The following is a 19,801-nucleotide window of genomic DNA, read 5'->3' as shown; positions in this document are numbered from 1 at the left end:
GACCTTGGAATTGCTTCCTGGGATGTATCTTAGAATGTTGTCATCTGAAGAACTGTGTCATCAGCCATAAGCAAATGAGCCAAACAACTGGAAGGCTCGGTTCATGTGGTTGACATGATCTGTACCGTGATGGGGACCAGACCTTCACGTGCCTTCCGCCTCCTCTTTCTGTGATGCTGTAGGATGAGAGGAGATTTAAAACCCTGGCTGTGCACTTCTCTCCTTGGATGTGTGGGATCTGCCCTAAGGTTGGCTTCATTATGAAATCCTGGAAACAGAGGCATTACTTCTAATAGAGCCATCAAAGGCCTCCATTAGAGTACATTAGCATCTGACCTTCTGCATACTCAGTAAACAAGATAACTTTCAAAAAATATACTCTGTGGTATAACAACAAAGCAAAACTGAAGGAACAAAACAGCAGCAGACTCACAGACTCCAAAAAGGGACTAGAGGTTACCAAATGGAAAGGGGGTGGGGAGGGAGTGGGGAGGGAGGGCAATGGGGATTAAGAGGCACTATAATCAGCACTCATAAAAAAGGTAGGTCACGGGGAAGGCAGTACAGCACGGAGAAGACACGTAGTGACTCTATAGCAACTTACCATGCTGATAATGACTGCAGTGGGTTGGCGGGGACTTGATAATATGGGTGAATGTTGAAACCACAATGTTGCTCATGTGAAACCTTCATAAGATTGTATATCAGTGATAACTTAATTTTTAAAAATGCCAAAACATACAGTGGAAAACCATGCAGCTGTTAAAATGATGATGTAGATAAATCTTTATTGATATGGAAAAGATGTTAGCAACATACTGTTGAGTGAAAAAAACAACAAATCACAAAATAATTTGTACAGCATGAGCCTACTTGAAAAAAACAACGAATTTATATGTACTGTGGGAAAAAAAATCTGGTAGTGTTTATCTCCAGGTGGCAAAATCACGGCTAATTACATTTTTTGTTTTGAATAAAAAATAAAAAAAACTCCGTGTCTGCAAATATTCAAAAGGGGAAGAAGAAAACTGGAAGACTGACCGAAAATGTAGTGGGTTGTGGTTCTCTTCGTGTGATTAGTTTTGCCTTTCCTGCCCCGTCTCCCACACAATTCCTGTCTACTCGGGACCTCAGAATTGACATGATTTGGAAATAGGCTCTTTGTAGATATAATTAGTTGAGTTCATATTAGAACAGGGTGGGCTCTAAATCCAATGCCAGGTGGCCTTGTGAGAGGGCCATACGAAGACACACAGGAGGAAGTGCGTGTAGCAGTGGAGGCAGAGACTGACCCAGGCAGCTTCAAGCCATGGAACACTGGTAGCTCCCAGAAGCCAGGAAGAGGCAAAGCAGGATTCCTGCCTCGAGCCTTCAGAGGCGTCCTGGTCCTGACAACACCTGGGGGATTTCTCCACAGCCCGAGCACCAATGATGGGGACTCTGGTGAGAGTCCAATTACGAACCCAGAATCTGGGGCTTTATTGTGCATGGTTTATCAAAGCCCAGGGCCAGTTTAGGATTTGGCAGAAGGGAGCACGCTCGGAACTGGGGACTGCCGCTGTTGTGTGTTGGTCTGGCATATAACAATGTTACCCTCAGTGTCCCACAGTCAGACCATGTTTTTCAGTCCCTATTTTTCACTCTGCTTTCCCTAAGACTTTTCTTCATTGTCTTGACATCCATCAGACAGGGTGAATCACTCAGTCTGCGCCCCCTTAAAGCCACCCTTGAACTCAGGGTGTGACCCAGGTGCCCAGATAACATGGGAATTGTGGAGAGGGGAGAAGTTACTCCGGCAGAGATGAGGCTCCCACAGACCCTCTTCTGAACCTTCTTTTTCTAGCCTTCTTTCACTCTCTCCTTTCTGCTCCCCTTCGAGTCCAGGTAAAGATGTCCATCTGCCTCCTGATTGCGGGTCTTGGGGTGGTTCAGGGCCTGCTAGAAGGTTGAGTGGGGCTTGCTTAGCGCACTCTCTGTGGCCACATTTGAACTCTTTTTCTCCTTTGTGTAAAGTGGTGGTGATCTTTATCTGCCTCTGAGAGGTGGTGCAGGGATTCATTATCTAATGCTTAAGCATTTGGACTTTGATAACTGATAATTATTATCACCCTGCTATCTTGTTCTTTGTTCTAAAACCTAGCAATCTGAGGAGAAAAGACATAAATTAACAATAGCCAGGATTTCCAAAACCAAAGTTGTTACTGACCTTGCTTCCGGGCTATTTTCAGTTCGCTGTTACTCACTCCCCCTGCGTCTAGACCATCCTTCCTGAGCAGGAGATCTGGGAGCAGGGAGTGGACTTGAGCTGTGTGATGGGATAGTTAACATATCCAGCATCTGCCATATGGAAAGTGTTTACTATACTGTCTCGTTTAATCCTTGTAACATATGCATAGGAGGCCTTTATCAGCATGTTACACGTCCATGAATAAGAGTTTAGAGCATATAAATTATCTGGTCAGACCCCTTAAGCTGAGATGTGGCCAAAACAGACTCTGAAGACATCACTGTTTGGTTCTGAAGACTATGAGCTCTTCCTGCCATAGCTCTTCCTATACTCAAGTAGAAGGTAGAAAATATGTATATTAGGAAGAGTGAGTTGGCATGAGGGGAGAAAAAGAGACCTATACATAGTCTTTTGCCCACTAAGCAAAGAAGAGGTATAAAGCAACCTTCCTAGTAACTCAATAAATCCCAGCCATGTTGGAGGGAATTTTAATCTGGAAGAGATTATTTGAAGTTGGAGAGGCCAATTGCAGTTATCTAGTCTTCCCCCATCCTTTGGCAGATGAGGATGTTAGACCCACAAAGCAAGTAATTCTTTCCCAAGTTCACTCAGGCCTTTCATTTGATATCTACTTATTCTTACCTAAATGCACTACTAGTAAGAATAGCTAGCATACTTTAAGGCTTGCTTGCTTTCTGTGTGTGAGACAGTTTTCTAAGTCTCTGCATGCATTAATTCATTGCATCCTTACAACTCTACCAAAAAGGCAGCAGCACCAATGCATTTCTTTTAAAATACATGTAATAAAGTCATTGAAAGGTTTTGATAAAACTAAGTGGAAGTGATCTGCAGAATCTAGGTATTTTAGAGGAAACAAGGTCAGCAATTTTTAAGCTATATTCCAGTGGTAGCTAGGAAGCCCACTCAGAGCTGTGAGTGGTGGTAGGATGAAGACATAAAGTCCAGCTGAAACCCTGTACAAACCCTCTTTCAAATGGTTTACAGTTTGTTCTATGACTTGTGATTTAATCTCATCAGAGGGTCTGGTGAATTTTAAAAGTTTGAAAGCCACTGCTAGATGACCTGTAAGACCTGTCTCAAATCAAGGACTCAATGACTCTACTTCCCTCAATTCTTTGTTTTTAAAATTGAGACATAATTGACACATAACATTGTGTAAGTTTAAGGTGTACAACATGTTGACTTCACACATTTATATCTACTTCCCTCAAACCAGTGACTTCTCCCCACTCTCTTAAATTCATCTTGCAATTTTGTAAACCTTTTTTCTCATGCTCTGCAGAAGTGATTATAGGGACAGGATTCTGCTCACTCTAGTTGTGCTTCAGAATAATTTCAAAATTAAATATTTATTTCCCTACTTCTTTCCCTTCACCTTCTTCATTAGAAACATGATCAATTCTTGAAGAGCTGACTGCTTACAGCATCTGATGGCAGGAAGCTGGTATTGAGGTGGAAGCTGTCACATCTATTTCAGGAGTCACACTTCAGTAAAATGTGGACACAGCCCAGGAACTGTTTCATTAACCCTGGTGAATCTTTGGGCACCAGGAAATTTGGATTTGTAATGGAAGCTGTCACTGAACCCAGCACGAACACTTGAACTTGAAGAAAAGTGTTCTTGAAAGGCTTTGCGATGTGCAGCTTATATGGCTGAAGTGTGGTTTTAAAAACTTATTCTTCACCATGAAATATTTCTCCTTGAAAAGTCAGTTGTCCTCATGGGCAGACTTGTACCTTCAAGCATTCACATAGAATTAAAATGAAATCTCTACACACAGAAACACTGGAAAATGCCCACTCTGAGTATTCTCACAGCAGAGTTAACATATCCATACAGGGCTCCATAATAAACCACCAAATGTTTCATTTTAGGGATTTGGAGTTATTCATACCTAAATATGCCAGTTGACGTGTGGAGAGTCTAATGATTCCACCATTAGAAAGGTCTGTATTTTGCTGTTGGTATTTACTATTGAGGTTTATTTTGTAAACTTAATACCATGTTTGAAGAATGATGCTTAGTTGTGTTCAAATTTAAATGACTGGTTCCAGTCAAAGTTAATGGGTCAGATCTGACTAGGTAAGTAAAATAGGCACGTTGGGAGGATCATTTGCAGCGTCTCCAGTCCTGTTTAATGAGCTGGAAAACTAATTTACTAGGTTTATTAGAGAGGCTGAAAAAAATTTATTCCAAACCCCCAAACACTTTATGCCTTGAGACTACAGCCTGTTCACCTGTAGGGTGTGGTACATTGCCTTCTCTAACAGTTCATTTTGATCTGTTGAAGATGTTGTTCTTCTGTTGGAAAAAGCAATACACTAAAACTGGATTTTTTTTATATGCAGAAAATGCATACAGGGAGAAATAAGCCAGGCAGTCATTCACATTCTAGTATAAATAACTTTGGTGGGAAATTATCTTCCTTCTAGAAAGAGAGTTTTTATTTAAAATTTTTGGAAGGGGGCATTAAAAATAAAGGTCATCATTGTACAATGAATTCTTCCTGAGTGAACTTGGAAAATATGGGAGGAGAATGCATTGAAATTGTCAACACCAAAGATAGGCTTGATTTTCCTTATAATTTTTCCCAAAGAAAGTCAGTACTTTGTCATATTGCTGCCATTTCCAAAGAATACCTTTTTTGATGAGTTTATAAATTGGTGAGTCTCCCACGATTTTCTCACCCTAAGTTTCACTGGGGACCTTATCAATTACCAGGTACCATGCTAAGCACACTACATGCCCTGTCTCATTTAATCTCCACTGTATGAGGTACATGCTACTTGACAGGCTCTGAACAATGCTTGTTCTGCACTATACTAAGCATTCTAGATATTTTAACTCAACCTTCACAATAACCCACAATAAGGTACTCTTATTTCCCCATTTTATAGATACAGAAACTGAGATACAAAGAGGGTGACTGACTTGCCCCAAATTGCACAGCTAGTACATTGTGAAGCCATGATTTATGTTCAGGCATTCTAACTCCAGAGTCAGCATTCTCAACCACTGTTGAACATAACACTGTCCTTATCAGTGAGGAAACGGAAGCACAGAGAATAACTTGTCCAAAGTCACACAGACAGTAAATAATGGAGGGGGGCTCAGACTCAGACAGCCTATAAAACTACATAACCTACAAAAGTCACCCCTTCCACCATCCTGCACCGTCTCCTTTGACCACTCATTTCTACAGCCACACACACTTGCTTCCACCTCAATACAGATTGCACTGTGGCATTTAAGGTAACAATAAGAATTGCAAGGGAAGAAATTTGCTTTATCATTTATTCAGCTTACTGTCTAGTTTACTTTAATACTGAACAGATTTTGGATGGTGCTGTGTTATGAATCTTCACTGAATTAATTGCCAGTGTCAAGGACGATCTTAACCTTATCTACAGCTGTGCTTTTTAATCTTTAATGAGCTATGAATGGCCTGAAGATCTTGTTAAAATGCACATTCTGATTCAGTAGGTTTGGGATGGGCCTGAGACTATTTCTAGCAAGCTCCCCAGTGATGCTGATACCTCCGGAACACGAATCCATGCTCTGAGTAGCCAGGCTAGGGCATTGAGTTTTTCCAAACTAGCATAACGATTTATCCCAGTATTCAGGCTGGAAGGAGGGCATTTTCATGGCTAGAAGAACATTTAGGGAGTTTGGGAGGATCAGCACAGGGCAGAGGGGGATGGCTGATAAGATCTGAGCTGCACAACTCTCCTCATTGGCAGGGACTTGAAAGGACATGTGGTCCAAACATGCAACTGATGTTTGAGTCCGCTCATATCCCTGCAAAGTCATCTCAGCCCTTCAGTTAAAGACTAATCTGCAATGAAGGAACTAAATATGCAATAATAGAACAAGAGAATTTCAGGATGGTGCCTGCATCACAGAAACAGTCTAAGACTGAAAGACGGAGGAAGGAGGCAGTGATGTCTTATACCTATCCAGACAGAAATTTGCCTCTATAGTACATTTTCAGAGCTTTTGGGTATTTATTCAGCAGCTTCAAACCTTACCATTTCATAATAAAAGCAATGCCCTCTACTATTTCATAATAAAAGCCATGCCCTCTACCAAGAACCATCTGAGAGGGCTTATTCCCCCAGGCAGCTGTGTCCTCCTATGAAATAAAAATTCCAGGGCTAACTGGCAGGTGAGAAACAGCGACAGATGTTCAGCAACTGGGCTACTCCTTGGCCACACTGAATATACATACCACAGCCCTTGAAACAACATATTTTCAGTGATCAAGAATCGTACAATCATGAATGGTTTCTTCGCATTTTGATTTTCCAACTTGAACCAAAGACACTCCTGTTGTTGGGTATTCTGATTGGAGGGATGCCATTTCCTTTCCAGTCACTCTTTTCTCAGGCTGTTGACAGTCCTCTGCTTTCTGTTCCAGGTGCCCGGGGAGAGCGAGAAGGAGTGGAAGCCAGCCCTGGTCGTACTGACTGAGAAGGACCTTTTAATCTACGACAGCATGCCGCGGAGGAAGGAAGCCTGGCTCAGCCCAGTTCACACATGCCCCCTTCTTGCCACCAGGTAGCCATGGCCTTGTGTTTGGGCCCCAGGTCTGTGCAGGTAGAAACTATTTTAGTCAATTGCAATTATTTCAACACATTACGTCACTACTTCCTGTTGCAACAGGAGCTGAGAGCTCCTCCAGAAGATAGCCACATGTTTTTAGCTGGGAACCAGGCCTACATCTCTCAGAAATAAATAATATTGTAATTTAATTCCTGAGTCTTCCAAGCTTCCGAATCTTTGGCAGGATAGCTATTAAAGTATTATTGACATTTATAATAAAACCTCCAAACATGGGGCAACAGAGACAAAGAACAAACTGCTGATCCATCAGGAGGGAACAGTAACATCTGTGAGATGGGCCCAGCCTAGGCACCTTCAGTAGAGTCTCCATCCTGTTCCCTTTGAGAGGAACTCTACACATGTGTTTACTATCTTGAAGTTCCCGTAGAATCATCAAGAAGGGTCTTCACTTGGTGGCACTAAGAATGTCATATAGGAATGTCCCACTGTGCTTTTTAAAGTTCACTAAGCACAAGAGATCCCATAATGTGTTCCTCTAGTGGGATGCTTCCTGTGGAAGTGGGGCTGCCAGGGTCTGTCTATTTCTTAGGACCTTCAATGTACACTTGTTATTCATGCGATATATTATCTTAATGCATCATTTGCTTACCTCCTTCTTTGAAGGCCAATATCCTGAGCACAAAAGCACATCAAACCTGAGTCTCACCTTCAAGTAGCTGAGAACTCTCAGACCTGGCTTCTGTTGCCAGCTCTTTCTGTATGTACTTTATGAGAATGGGAGCAGTTTTCATTACTCTTTTACCTCTGTCTCTTTTCCTAGATGCTAGGCATGCTACATAGTGTTGTGGCCTCCCTGGCATAGTGCCTGGCAATACTGAGCCCTTAAATGTCTGTTGAATAAATTATTGAGCAAAGTGGGACAAAGTCTGGCAGTTTGATCCAACAGCCAGAGCATAGAGGACTGAGGTTTTTGGGCATCTGTCCTGAGCAAGAAATAGAAACAGGACAGGTTCACTGTTCTGAAGGGACTGAGGTGCCAAACAGGTTATAGTCAAGGCTCAGGTGCAAGGAAGAGAATGAGACCCAGTAGCAGAGCAAGAGGTGACACAAAATTAAGATGGCAATAGTGAATAGGAGCTGAAACTCCTTGAAATCCCCACTTCCTGCTCATGATCCAAGTCATGGTTGATCATGGAGAACAGCCAGGGCGACCCGAAGACGGCCATTATTGGCCCCAGAGATGAATAGAGGAAGCCTTCAGGGGCTGGGAAACCAGGCCTACATCACTCATAAATAAATACAATTAGTAATTTAATTCCTGAGTCTTCCAAGCTTCCGAATCTTTGGCAGAATAGCTATTAAAGTACTATTGATGTTTACAATAAAACCTCAGCAATCAGAATCCAGACATCCTAAAATGTTCCTTCAAAGATTCAGGCTATTCAGTCTCAGAGTCCATTCAGAGTGAGTGCAAACCCCAACACTGTCCGCAGTGCATACCTGCAGTCCTCGTCTATGGGCCCTGTTGGGCAGATGCTGAGAGAGTCCCACACCCACAACTAAAGAACGATTAGGGTACAGTCACGGTATTCCAGTTACGAAGGAGAGAAATGGAACCCACACCTCTGGGAAGGATTTTCAGGAACAAAAGTTCGAATAAGGTAAAGTGTCTAGGTAACTCTCAGGCAGCTTGAAAATAAAGCTTACACATAGCTTTCTCTCCCCACTCCTGAATATTCTGGTTAATGGAGGCTGCTGGCCTTCCTTAGGAATTTTAAGAATTCATTTCTTTCATTATCCTAGCGACATTTTCAGTTACTTGGCTGTTATGGCCAGTGGCTACCATTTCAGACAGCCCAGATCTAGAACTTTTCCATCATCACAGAAAGTTTAGTTGGACAGCACTGCCCTAGAGCATAAATGACTATCTCAGAATGTGTCCCAATTCAGGCAATTAACTGGACTTGCACACCCCCTTGGAAACTCGGCTGCCCAGCACTATGTCTTCTTGTGGCTCTTCAGGCTCTCTGCGCATGCAGGGCGCTGGGCAGCAACAAAAGAAAGTCATGGATGGGAACCCTTAAAAGCAAAGCTCCCAGGAGCCGGGATGGCTTCGCAAACACAGTAAATGGCATCTGAGCTGGTTTGGGAGGGGGCACCAAAAAGTTCTGTTGCAGGCTCACAATGGCAAGGGCATTTGGGCACCCCGCCTGTCTAGTAGTATTTATCCTTGATGGTTGCCTGAGAGGTAGAGTATGTCCAAGACATAAAGGCCCTGGCTATTCGTCCTTACTTCATCCCCTCCAGCAGTAGGTAATGTGCTCTGCAGCAGCAGCCCGCAAATATGAGAGCCGGGGTTGCCACCTTAGCTTTCCTCCTGCCAGAATGTGCTTAACTCCAGGCTGATCACTCCCCTCCCTCTTTTGGTGGCCTCCTCTGTTAAATGCACCTGGAGGAATGCTGCTGCCTCCAAAGTTCAAAGGGACATGTACTTTGCGGCAATATAGGTTCTTAACTGACCTTTTGGTTTTTGCATCAACCACCGTGGTGTGCATGCACTGGTTATGGCCAGCTTAGCTCTGCGCCCCTCGGGGTGTGCCTGGAGAAGGACTTCCAGGGAAATGACTCCTTCCTTCTCTATGTCATCATGCTGAAGTATAGCCCTTTTGCAGCTCCAGGCTGTTGAGCAGAGTTCACCCCAGCCAAAGATGGAAATTATTCCATCCTTGCAGATAAAGCTGGCTCTCTGAGTTGGGGAGGCTGTTTGTTTCTAGCAGAGAAATCTCTGCCAGGGTGGTAGAAGTGACAGGAAAATTCTGGATCCTTCCATTGCAGAAGTTACCCTAGCATTTCCTTGGCTGCTTCCCATGCCACATATTTAAGTTTATTAAGTGACTTTCATTTACTTCCCATGTCCTCTATACATGTGGCAGTGTCCCTTATATATGAGCATTTGGGCACATAGCCTGTGTAGTAGTATTTAACCCTGAGTTCATTTTTCTAAATAAGGAGAGTCATCTCTTTTTAAATTTGTTTTTAAAACCCTTTATTGAGGAATACTATATAAAAGGTAATGTATACAAATCTTAAATGCACAGGTAAATTAATTTTTATTTATGGATATAGAGCCATGTCTTTCAAAATTTTATTATAGGGTATCTACTAATTAATTGTCCCGGGTGACATTATAAAGGCCATCAAGGTATTACCATTTGCAAGGAGACCCAGATGGTAAAAAACCAGTGGCTGGCCTTTGTGGAGGGAGCAAAGATTGAGGCGAATTCTACATAAGTTTGAAAAACTTGCCCAATTTAAGAATCACCTAGCTGTTTATTAAAGATTGCAGTCCTGAGGACCATGTCTAGGAGATTCTGGCTTGATAGACCAGGGTTAGGAGTCAGGAGTATGTGTTTTTAACAAGAATCAGGCAAATGTAGCCCTCACGGTTACCACATTTAACCCCACAACTATATGAGGTTTAGGTTTTATTCCTATTTCACAGAGAAGTAAACTTAGGAACTAAGAGTTTAAGCAACTTACCCGCAGTCATACAGCTAGTAAGAGGGAGACCCGAGATTCTAATTCTGAGCCCACCTTTGTAACCACTGTTTTCTACAGCTTCCCAAGTGCATCTTTGGGCTTCTAGTGGGTCTTTGAATCTGCTGAATGTGTCGTATAAATCTTGCCTTAGCTCTCCTGACAACTTAATCATGCCAGAGCTGGCTGCCCAGATTACACAGCATAGTGAAGACAGAACTGTGGATGCTATCAGAAACTGAGGGGTTTTTGCCCAGGACTTAGTCCAGGAGTCTCAAAATGTGGTCCCCAGCCCAGTGGCGTGAGCACCACCTGGGAACTTGCTAAACATGCAGAATCTCCACCTTGCTCCAGACCAGTTAAGTCAAAAACTCTGCACGTGGGGCCCAGCCCATCTGTGAGTTAACAAGCCTTGCAGGTGTTTCTCATGCAGGCTGGTTTTGAGAGCCACTGGTTTAGAGGACTGTTCTGCTGCGTCCCACACTCCCAGAGTTTGGGTAGGAACGGAACTCCACAGCAAGGACTTGGACCTTGCTTCCCTGTGGTTCTTGAGAAGCAGTTTTGCCTCAAGCTGTGATGACCACCAGTGAATCAGGTCAAAGGCTGTCCTGGGTCCACGTGCTCACAGAATCATCAGTGGCTCCTCAAGTGTGCTGTAGGGCTGCCCTGCTTTTTCACTTAACGTGATCTTAGAGGCATTTCCATTGGTATTTTGCACTCTATCTTAACTTCATTTTAATGACCATGTGCATAGAGTTTCCTACTGCATGCGCTTCAGGGCCGGGGTCTGGAAACTTACAAAACGGTTACTTACCAGCTTTGGGACCTTGGGCAAGTTTTGTAATAACATTTTCTAAGAAATCTTTAAAAACCCATCGTGTTGGCCAAAAAAAAAAAGCATCTCCTTAAAAACTAAAAAAAAAAAAAAAAAACTTTATTTACTGGGAGAGAGGAAAGATAACAATTTGACAGATGGGTTTACACTTTTGCCCAGTCAAGCCCCAGTTTAGAGGCTGTATGACCCTTGAGCAAATCCCTTCTCTTTTCTGATTCTCTGTTTTCTCATCTGAAAACTAGGATCATAAAGCCTGTTGCAGAGTGATTATGAAAATTAAAACATGATGACTGTACTAGCCAGCTCCAACCGCAAAAACAAAATACCAGAGACTGGAAGGCTTAAGCCGTAGATAATTACTAATCTTACAATACTGGAGGCTGGCACTCCAGGACCAAGGTGCCAGCACGGTTGCCCTCTGGTGAGAGCTCTGTTTGCAAATGGCGACCATCTTACTCTGTGCTCACAGGCCAAGTCTTCTCTGTGCCCGCACATGGGGGTCGGGTGGGGTGGAACTCAGTTGCTAGTGTCTCTTCACTAATCCCATCAAGGACCCCAGCCCTTATGACCTCATGTAACCTTAATGACCTCCTTACTGGCCTTATCTCTAAACTAAGAGTCACGGGATAGTTAGGACTTTAATATATGCATTGACAGGGTGAGGGTGGGGCAGAATTTAGTCCAGAGCAATGGCATAAGCACAGCCTTACTTAGCATAATGCCTGGCACAGAGCAGGACCCGGCAGCTGTCAGTCCCCTCCCCTCCACCTTCATAGTGCTGGGAAGCACTGTGCAGAATGTCGGTGACAGTCTTTTTCCCTGGGAGAAGAACTGGCTGGGAGGATAACCAGTAGGAAACTGGTTTCTTCTGAAACTGAGTTACTCCCTTAGACAGTTCATCGGTATTTGTTTAGGTTTCTTGGCTTTTTTTAGTCCCAGGCATATCTAATTTATATTTTTATGGCAGATGAAAATTTGATTGTGTTTCATAGCAATGGCACCAGAAATGCCCACATGTTCTTGGTGTCAGCTGCCACACAGCACAGTTTATGGGCTGACGAACTTCATCCGGCGCCTTGGTGCATCAATAATGAAATTTATAGCAGCGCACTTGGGAAGTTTGCAAATATGTTGTAATTTCAGCTGTTCTCATCCCTCAGCTTTTTATGAGTCCTTGGGAAAACCTCTTTTGCTTAGCCAAAGCGTATTTGATGTTGCTGAACATTAAAAAAAACAGGTACTCTTGCCCATATGGAGTGAATATGTTAGTTTTTGTCTCTATCTTCATTAATTGGCAAATGAGATAGGCCTACCGAGAGCAAGGATTAAGGTCACAGTATTTCTGGAATTCTAGAGGCCGTTTAACCCAGAAGTTCTGCACACGTAGTCCCAGTGGTTGGCAAAAGGTTTGGAAGTGCCGAGCTTGTAAAAAGGGTGACCTTGTTGTGAGCCCAGTTGTCTGAGCTGTGGGCCTGAGAGAAGGGACTGGGGTGGCGAAAAGGAGCTGGCAACCATGCCCTTCTCTCCTTCGATGCCCCTTGGAGCCAAAGACGCTGAGTATTTCCACACAATATGTTGAGTAATCTTTGGTGCCAAAAGAACTAACCTGTTTCAAAGGGTGGAAAGTAGTTGTTGCCTCAGGCCAGCCTCAAAAATTTGGGGAATGCAATCCACCGGGAAACTTTGGCCAATTACATGTATCAAGCATTAATTTACAATCCGCCTGTGGTTTTCAACCAAGCCTGGGAGGCCTCATCTCTCTAAGGGAATGGAGGCGTATTCCATGGGCATTTGCTAGGGTAACGTAAAAGGATCTACACAGTCAGGGATCTACACTGTGGCAAACTGAAAAATGTGAAGTTGGCCTACACACACATTCCTGCCTCTGTTCCCATATACCTACTGCTCATACTAACTGCCAACCTCCTGCCCTCCCTCCCAACATCCGGAGCTCCTCAGAGTTGGTGGGTGGGAGATTAGCAGAGTGAGATCCATGGACCTGGGAATCAGACAAAGCAGGAGCTGAATCCTGAGACCTCTACTTGCAATGTGATCTTGGGCAGAGTATCAGTCTCTCTGAATCCAAGTCTTCTCATTAATACGAAGGGAGTAATAGTATATTCTGCTTCACACAATTATTGGTAGGACTGACTGATACAGTATATATGAATGTTTAGCATATGACTGAGACATAATAAGTAATTGATAAATGTTAGCTATTGTCAAGATTAGAGGAAATGGTTGAAATGAATGTATAAATGACGGGTACCTAATTGGACATATTTGATTCTATATGTAATACTGCATGTACCAGGGACTCATAGTGTCTAAAATCAAAATTACTGAGATATAAAGGCTAATAAAGAGTTGCAGGTTTGTTTGTAGGAACAATGAAGTGTGAGATGGAAATAGGGAGACCCACACCACAAAGCTAGTTCTGAACGTCACTTGTAACACCACCACAGGTAGGTTGCCCATTGATGGGTTCCTCCTTGGGGCAGGAATGTTCAGTTCAATTTCAGAACCTTTAACAGGCTCCTGGTAGGGGTCAACATTGTACTAGGGGCTGATGATAGGGGAATTAAAAAAAAAAAGCTAAATGTGAGAGATAAAAGCCAAGTGGCCAAGTGTCATAATAGCTAATTGTTCAGGTTATTCACTCTTGGTTTCATTTTCCCCATAAAATAGGACTGACATTAATTGCCATTATCTTACATGGAGAAGTTCTTGAAAATCTTTTATAACACATATTCTATATACATTGTGATATATGTTCAATTAATTAAAGCATAGATGGGATAAGGGAATATGATGTAAGAGATAACTAGAAAACTCAAAGATTAAACAATTAGAGTTCTAAGATTGCTAAATAATAAAAAGACTATTAACTGAAAAGGAAAAATTTTTGAAAACACTTTATTGTCATGACATAGAGACTATCTGTCAGATTCTAAGTCTTGCTTACCTCTGGAGAAAGAATTTGCATGCATGAATTAAACCCGTGGATGACCTGAAGTCTTCATTGTTCTCTCTCCCCTGAATTTCCTTGCTACCTACAGTGCACAAGCTGGAGCGTGGCTAGTTTTCCTGGTATGATGCAAAGAGTATAGACTTTGTAGTCATGTAGACCTAGGTTTGAATTCTGGACACTCACACTGCGACCCTGGGCAGCTACTTTACCACACAGAACCATGGATTGCTTATTTCTAAACTGGAACTCATAATATCACTCTCCAAGGGCCATTGTGCAGACTAAGTGAAATTAGTGTATCAATGCAACCTTTTACATAGCCTGCATCTACTCCCCCACCACATTACTGCTGGCAGCTGGCTGTTAAAGGTCACAAGGCCGTGGAGAACAATCATTTGTCTCTGGAACTCCCCCCAGATGACACTACTAGTCAAAGACTGGCTCCAGTGTGTTTTTCCTGCTCATTCACCTATGTTAAATTGATCTTTGCTTATAGTCAATATTCCCCAATATTATCTATATTCTGAAAGATGGGACCTTGCCTAACTCTTTCATCACCACATTGAGGGGAAAGAAGTTTGGAAGATAGAAATGAGGCAGTTGTTCAGCTGTTCCTGGCTGTGGGGCAGCGTGCTGGGGCCTGGGCAGCCCCTCCTATCTGGTGGTTGGTGCTCGTTAGTGATTCGTTCCTTTCACTTCTTTCCTAGAGCATCTGTTGACTGCTGGGCTCCCTTAGGGGTGGCCAGTGGATCTGAGTATTTGAGAGCATCAGAACTGTCTAAGGAGTCTGACCGGTTGTTTTCGCCTTCTGTTTTTGTGGTTTGCATTGTGGCATATGCTGGGAGATGTTAATTATAGTAATTCAGTAAAATGAGGATGTGATATTGCTTAGCAACCCAGTTACCTAATATGTAATTTTACTAATTTGGCTGAAGCTGTGTGCTGCAACTGTTTTTGTTTTAATTAAGGATATTAATAATAATGTTTTTGTACAGAACATTTTATGCAACATTCTCTAACACCTATCCAGAATTAAATTATCGTGTAAGCATCCCTGGGAGACAAACTTTTTTTGTTTTTCTTGAAACCAGTCAGACAAAAGGACCTATCTGAGGATCCAGATGCAATATGCAGGCTCATACCTCAGTTACTGGTGGAAAAACATTTGGACTGGTCTCCTGTGTGAATGAATATTTCCACTGCCAGGTTTCTCCAAGTCTTGGGCAAAGAATTTGATCTGAAAGTGAGCTTATCACACAGCCACACTGAGCCTCATGGAATTCACAACTTTGTATGTTTGAAACAATTTTAAAACATTTTACCCTTTCTTCTTATCTGGGTTCAGGGACCCAATTATGTACAATTCCTTACATGTACTCTGGATCCAGGCTGCCATGAGTGTGAAATCTTAATGACTTTCACTCTTTTGATCAAATGGTCACATTCTAACTTTGACTTAAAAACAACTCTCACTATGAAAAACACCAGTTGCTAAGACAGATATAGAAGAAGAAACAGGAGGTGGATATAGGCTTATCTCTTAGAATATTTTCAGCCCACTTACCTTTCAAGACCACTTTTTTTCCAGGACTGATTCAATCTGAAAATTAGCATTGAGTGGATGTAAACCCAGATTTTGCATTAGCCACTACTTTGTATGTTTGAAGGTCTGAAGGACGGAGAGAAGTCATAATATCTAACTACCGTCACTAATCACAAAGATCTTGAGAAATGGTCCTCCTTGTGTTCTAGTATTAATTTAATCATCCATTTAACAAATATTTACCAAGTGCCTGCCATATGCCTGAAATAGTTCTAGGTGCTAAGCATACGGCAGGAAATAATCAAGCAAAAAGTCCTGTCTTGATCATTCTGACAGTCTTTCTTGGCTGTTCCTATATATTCTGCACCAGACACTGTTCCATGCAGTATTCATACAGCTCATGTCATCCTCACAACACCATGAGTTAGGTGTGGTGTTACCCCTGCTTTGCATTTGAGGAATTGGGAGCATGGACTGTTTAAGAAACTAGTCACACAATTGGCTAATAGCCACATTGGGGTATCTGACTCTTCTCTGTTCCCTCACATCTAAGACTTACTTTGTTCTCTTGCTCCGTTCTCTAGTATTATATGGTCTTATTCATTTGTTCACTTATTCATGCTCTTCGCTAATAGAAAATGTAAGATCTTGCTGAAGTTGGTGGCTTTACTTCTAACCATGGGAACATGTGTCTGAGTTCTGTGACCAGGGAACAAAGCATGTCCATGGGTCTCAAGAAGTTTCAAGCAGAACTTAGAAATTGGGTGTGAAGCATGGTTTGAACGCCTATGCTGGGGTGCCGGTATTTTTCTCTGGCTGGGTAAGGAAGTTATTGTCTCTTGGGAGAGAGCATTTTCTTGGTTGTGTAGTTTAGTCCCTGCCACAGATAAGAGACAGATGGTCATATTTTGTAAGGATACACAAATAGCTTAAAATGTAAAATAATTGAAAGATAAATAATAGCTACTTCAGAGCTTCCCCTGGGACTGCAGATCAGGAAAGATCTTTGGGAAGAATGTAAAAAGGCTGTTTCTGGAAGAATGGGAATTCAGGCAGGCAGTCTATCCTTAGCCCTTCCTTTTCATATGTCTAAATGATGCTTTTTAAAATCATAATGTCCAGCTGACATTTACTTGATGCTTAGTGTCCAGAATCTGGCTATGACGATGTGTTCTCACATGGGGTCTGCAAATGAGGAGCCCATTAGGAGGCATTTTTCACTAGCCCCACATTTTAGAGCATTTTCAAATAGGTCCTGTGTGTGTGTGTGTGTGTGTGTGTGTGTGTGTGTGTGTGTGTGCGCGCGCGCGCATGCACATGTGCTTCCCTTTGCAAAATTGAACTTACGTTTTCTGAATATTTTGAAAAACTTGGCATTCATGCAGGGGCTCAGCCGACATGTATGGAGCACCTACCATGTGTCACGTAGGATACTAGACACATGGAATCAGTAAGACCGGAGTAGGGCAAGGCTCCTGCACTGAAGAACATCAAGATCTGGTAAGGCAGATGAGGTGGTAATCTTAAAACAGTGGTGTAAAAGATTGATCATGATATGTGGGTGTCCCGATGAGGGGCACCTACCTCGAAGAGATCATGCTGTGCTTGGTCTTGAACTCCGGCAGACTGACGTGATGGTTCCCCAATACCTTCTTCCCTAGGAGCTGTCAACTTTGACCCATGAGCAACAAACTTTACAAAGTGGGCATCCAAGAATACCCTCTGGCTGCCAGCTTTGGCAGTCTTGGCCTCACCGGAAATGCTCCTGCCTCACCTTATATCCCAAGAAGAAGTCACCTGCTCTCAGTGGGGTTCTCCCTGGATGGGCCAAGGTCCAGGGATGGCTTTAATCAAGCTACGGATTCTCAAATGAGAACTGTCTCCGCCATCCCTGAGAAGTCACTGACCAGCCTGGGATCAAACACTTACACAGATTTGTAGACATTTGTGCTAGCCCCCTTCTTCCTTCCCATTCTTCACATGAAGCCTTCTTTTCCAGACAAAATCTCTCTAAACTGTGCTTTTTATGAAGCAGGTTTGGATACTTGGCTGTTTTGATCATTGTCTTCTAACATCATAATATTTGTATGGCACCGTATTTCAGTATCACTGGTTTCCTTTGTAATTCTGTGTACTTCGTCAATTTACATACATTATTCAGAGTAAGAGACCATAGGCTCCCTTACACTGCCGAAGGGACTCATGGCATCAAAAGATTAAGAAACCCTCTTTTAAAGCTTGGTGCATGGGACTGAATTCTGTGTTAACTCTTTGGTGAAAAACTGAGAGCTTTTCCTCTAAGATCAGGAACAAGACAAGGATGCCCACTGTCACCACTTTTATTGAACAAGTACTGGAAGTCCTAGATGTAGCAATTAGGCCAAGAGGTGTGGTCTTAGCAGTACAGGGGAACATGGGACCATCGTCTGCTTACATTCCATTACTGTAGTTTAAATTCACATTCGTGTTGTTAGTAGCTCTGGGTTGAGGCAATCATCAACTCAGTCTCCGTTGGTGCTTTTACACCATGTCCCCCCACCCCGTTCTAATTGTATTGTTGTTTTTTCTTGTTTGTTTTTGGCTCCAACCGCAGTGCTTAATCATCTTCCATCCTCATTCTTACCAGTTTTGGTCATCCACAGATTTGATGTGCATGTCCTCTACAACTTCATATAATCATGATAAAAATGTTCAAATAGGACAGGTCTGAGACTGTAGTGCCGCCTCCACCCCTAATTAAATTGATTCATAATGGCTGTGATCACTTAACAAAGTACTCATCTAACTGATAAGCTTTGTATCCAACACTTACTCCTTTTAAGTCCTAATGAATATTGAAGGACACTTTGCCAATATGATTTTTCTGTATATTCACTTCATTTACTCCTTTTCTAGTAATCTTGTCTCTGAATGGACCAGTTGCATGTAAGGAAGACACATAGGCCCTCATGAACTACTCTACTCTTTTCCAAAGTAAAAAATAGGTTATGAATCTTGCCTGGGAACAGGGTCACATAATCTATTCCATGTTTTGAAAAAATCAGGATGTAAATTTCCTGTCTTCCAACCTCTCACTTCCTCACCCGCGTTTCCCAAAGGTCCCCCCAGAGTGTCACTCAGAGCATTTCTAAGTCCTCCCCAGGACCTTGGTGAGTAACTTTCCTGCCAAGCACTCTGAGTTCATTTGAAGCAGCAGGGTTTTCTTTTCCAGATGCCACTGCACTTGACTCAACTCACATCCCAAAACCATTCTTTTCATAAAGCAGCAAAGCAAGAATTTATAAGTAACGTTTTCTTTCAGGCTTCTGTCAGTATCACCATTAGCCTGACTCTGCCTTATGGTCTTGTACCTCTGACACCTGAAGAGAGCAACTCAACTTGTCTTCAGCATTGTTAGGAAACCTTTCCTTATTTGGGTCCAGGCTCCCATCGGCATGAATGTATCTTTTGAACAGTGTTTTGATTCTCAGTGAAAACTTCCTGTCCTTTGCAGCAGACATGGCCCTTTGTGGACCCCATTGTTACTGAACTGAAAACCCAGGCATTAGGTTCTTAAAGATCTTAAGGACTTTATGTAATATTGCTTTAGCTTCTGTTAGTCTTAGGTGCCTCTGAGCCCTCTGAGTGCAGATGCTCAGTTAGCAAGCTATTGGACCGTACACTATCCAGTATCATGTATCAATATTATTTTATTGGCTTGAAGTTGGAAATATGCCAGTTCATCTCAAGACAAAGATCTCAGAGCATTTGTAAATAGAATCATTCAACTATTTTTCTCTGTCTTTTCCTTGTAGCTGCCGTTCCTACCACTGTGGCAGCCCACCTAACAAAAAGAGATAAGAGAAAGGATCAGTGGCCTTGTTTCATTTTTGCAATGCCATGATTTAAAAGACAGCCAACTGTTCAGTTTCCTCAAGATGACACAGCAGTGAATGTGTGTCATTCACAGTCAGTGAATTTCTATGTGTCATCCCCAACTTAGGCTGTTGATAATCAAAGGCATTAGTCAGGATGGTATAAAGAACAAAGGAGATCTATTACTTCCAACATTCTTGATAGGAACAAAATAACAATGTTTTCTCAACAATAAATATATTGATAAA

The 19,801-nt window shown here is 42.5% G+C and overlaps 1 protein-coding gene across 1 annotated transcript in view; it reads left to right on the top strand.

Moving 5' to 3' along the window:
* The window catches only part of SNTB1 (syntrophin beta 1), a 220,839-nt gene that overhangs the window by 181,893 nt on the left and 19,145 nt on the right, over nt 1–19,801 (top strand). The window contains exon 4 of the mRNA XM_073230032.1: nt 6,667–6,806. Coding sequence (XP_073086133.1) covers nt 6,667–6,806 — 140 coding nt within the window. The remainder of the gene's footprint in view (nt 1–6,666; nt 6,807–19,801) is intronic.

The sequence above is a fragment of the Manis javanica genome, chromosome 2 (assembly GCF_040802235.1).
Source record: "Manis javanica isolate MJ-LG chromosome 2, MJ_LKY, whole genome shotgun sequence".
Classification (NCBI taxonomy): domain Eukaryota; kingdom Metazoa; phylum Chordata; class Mammalia; order Pholidota; family Manidae; genus Manis; species Manis javanica.
This window is presented reverse-complemented; position numbering and strand designations above follow the sequence as displayed.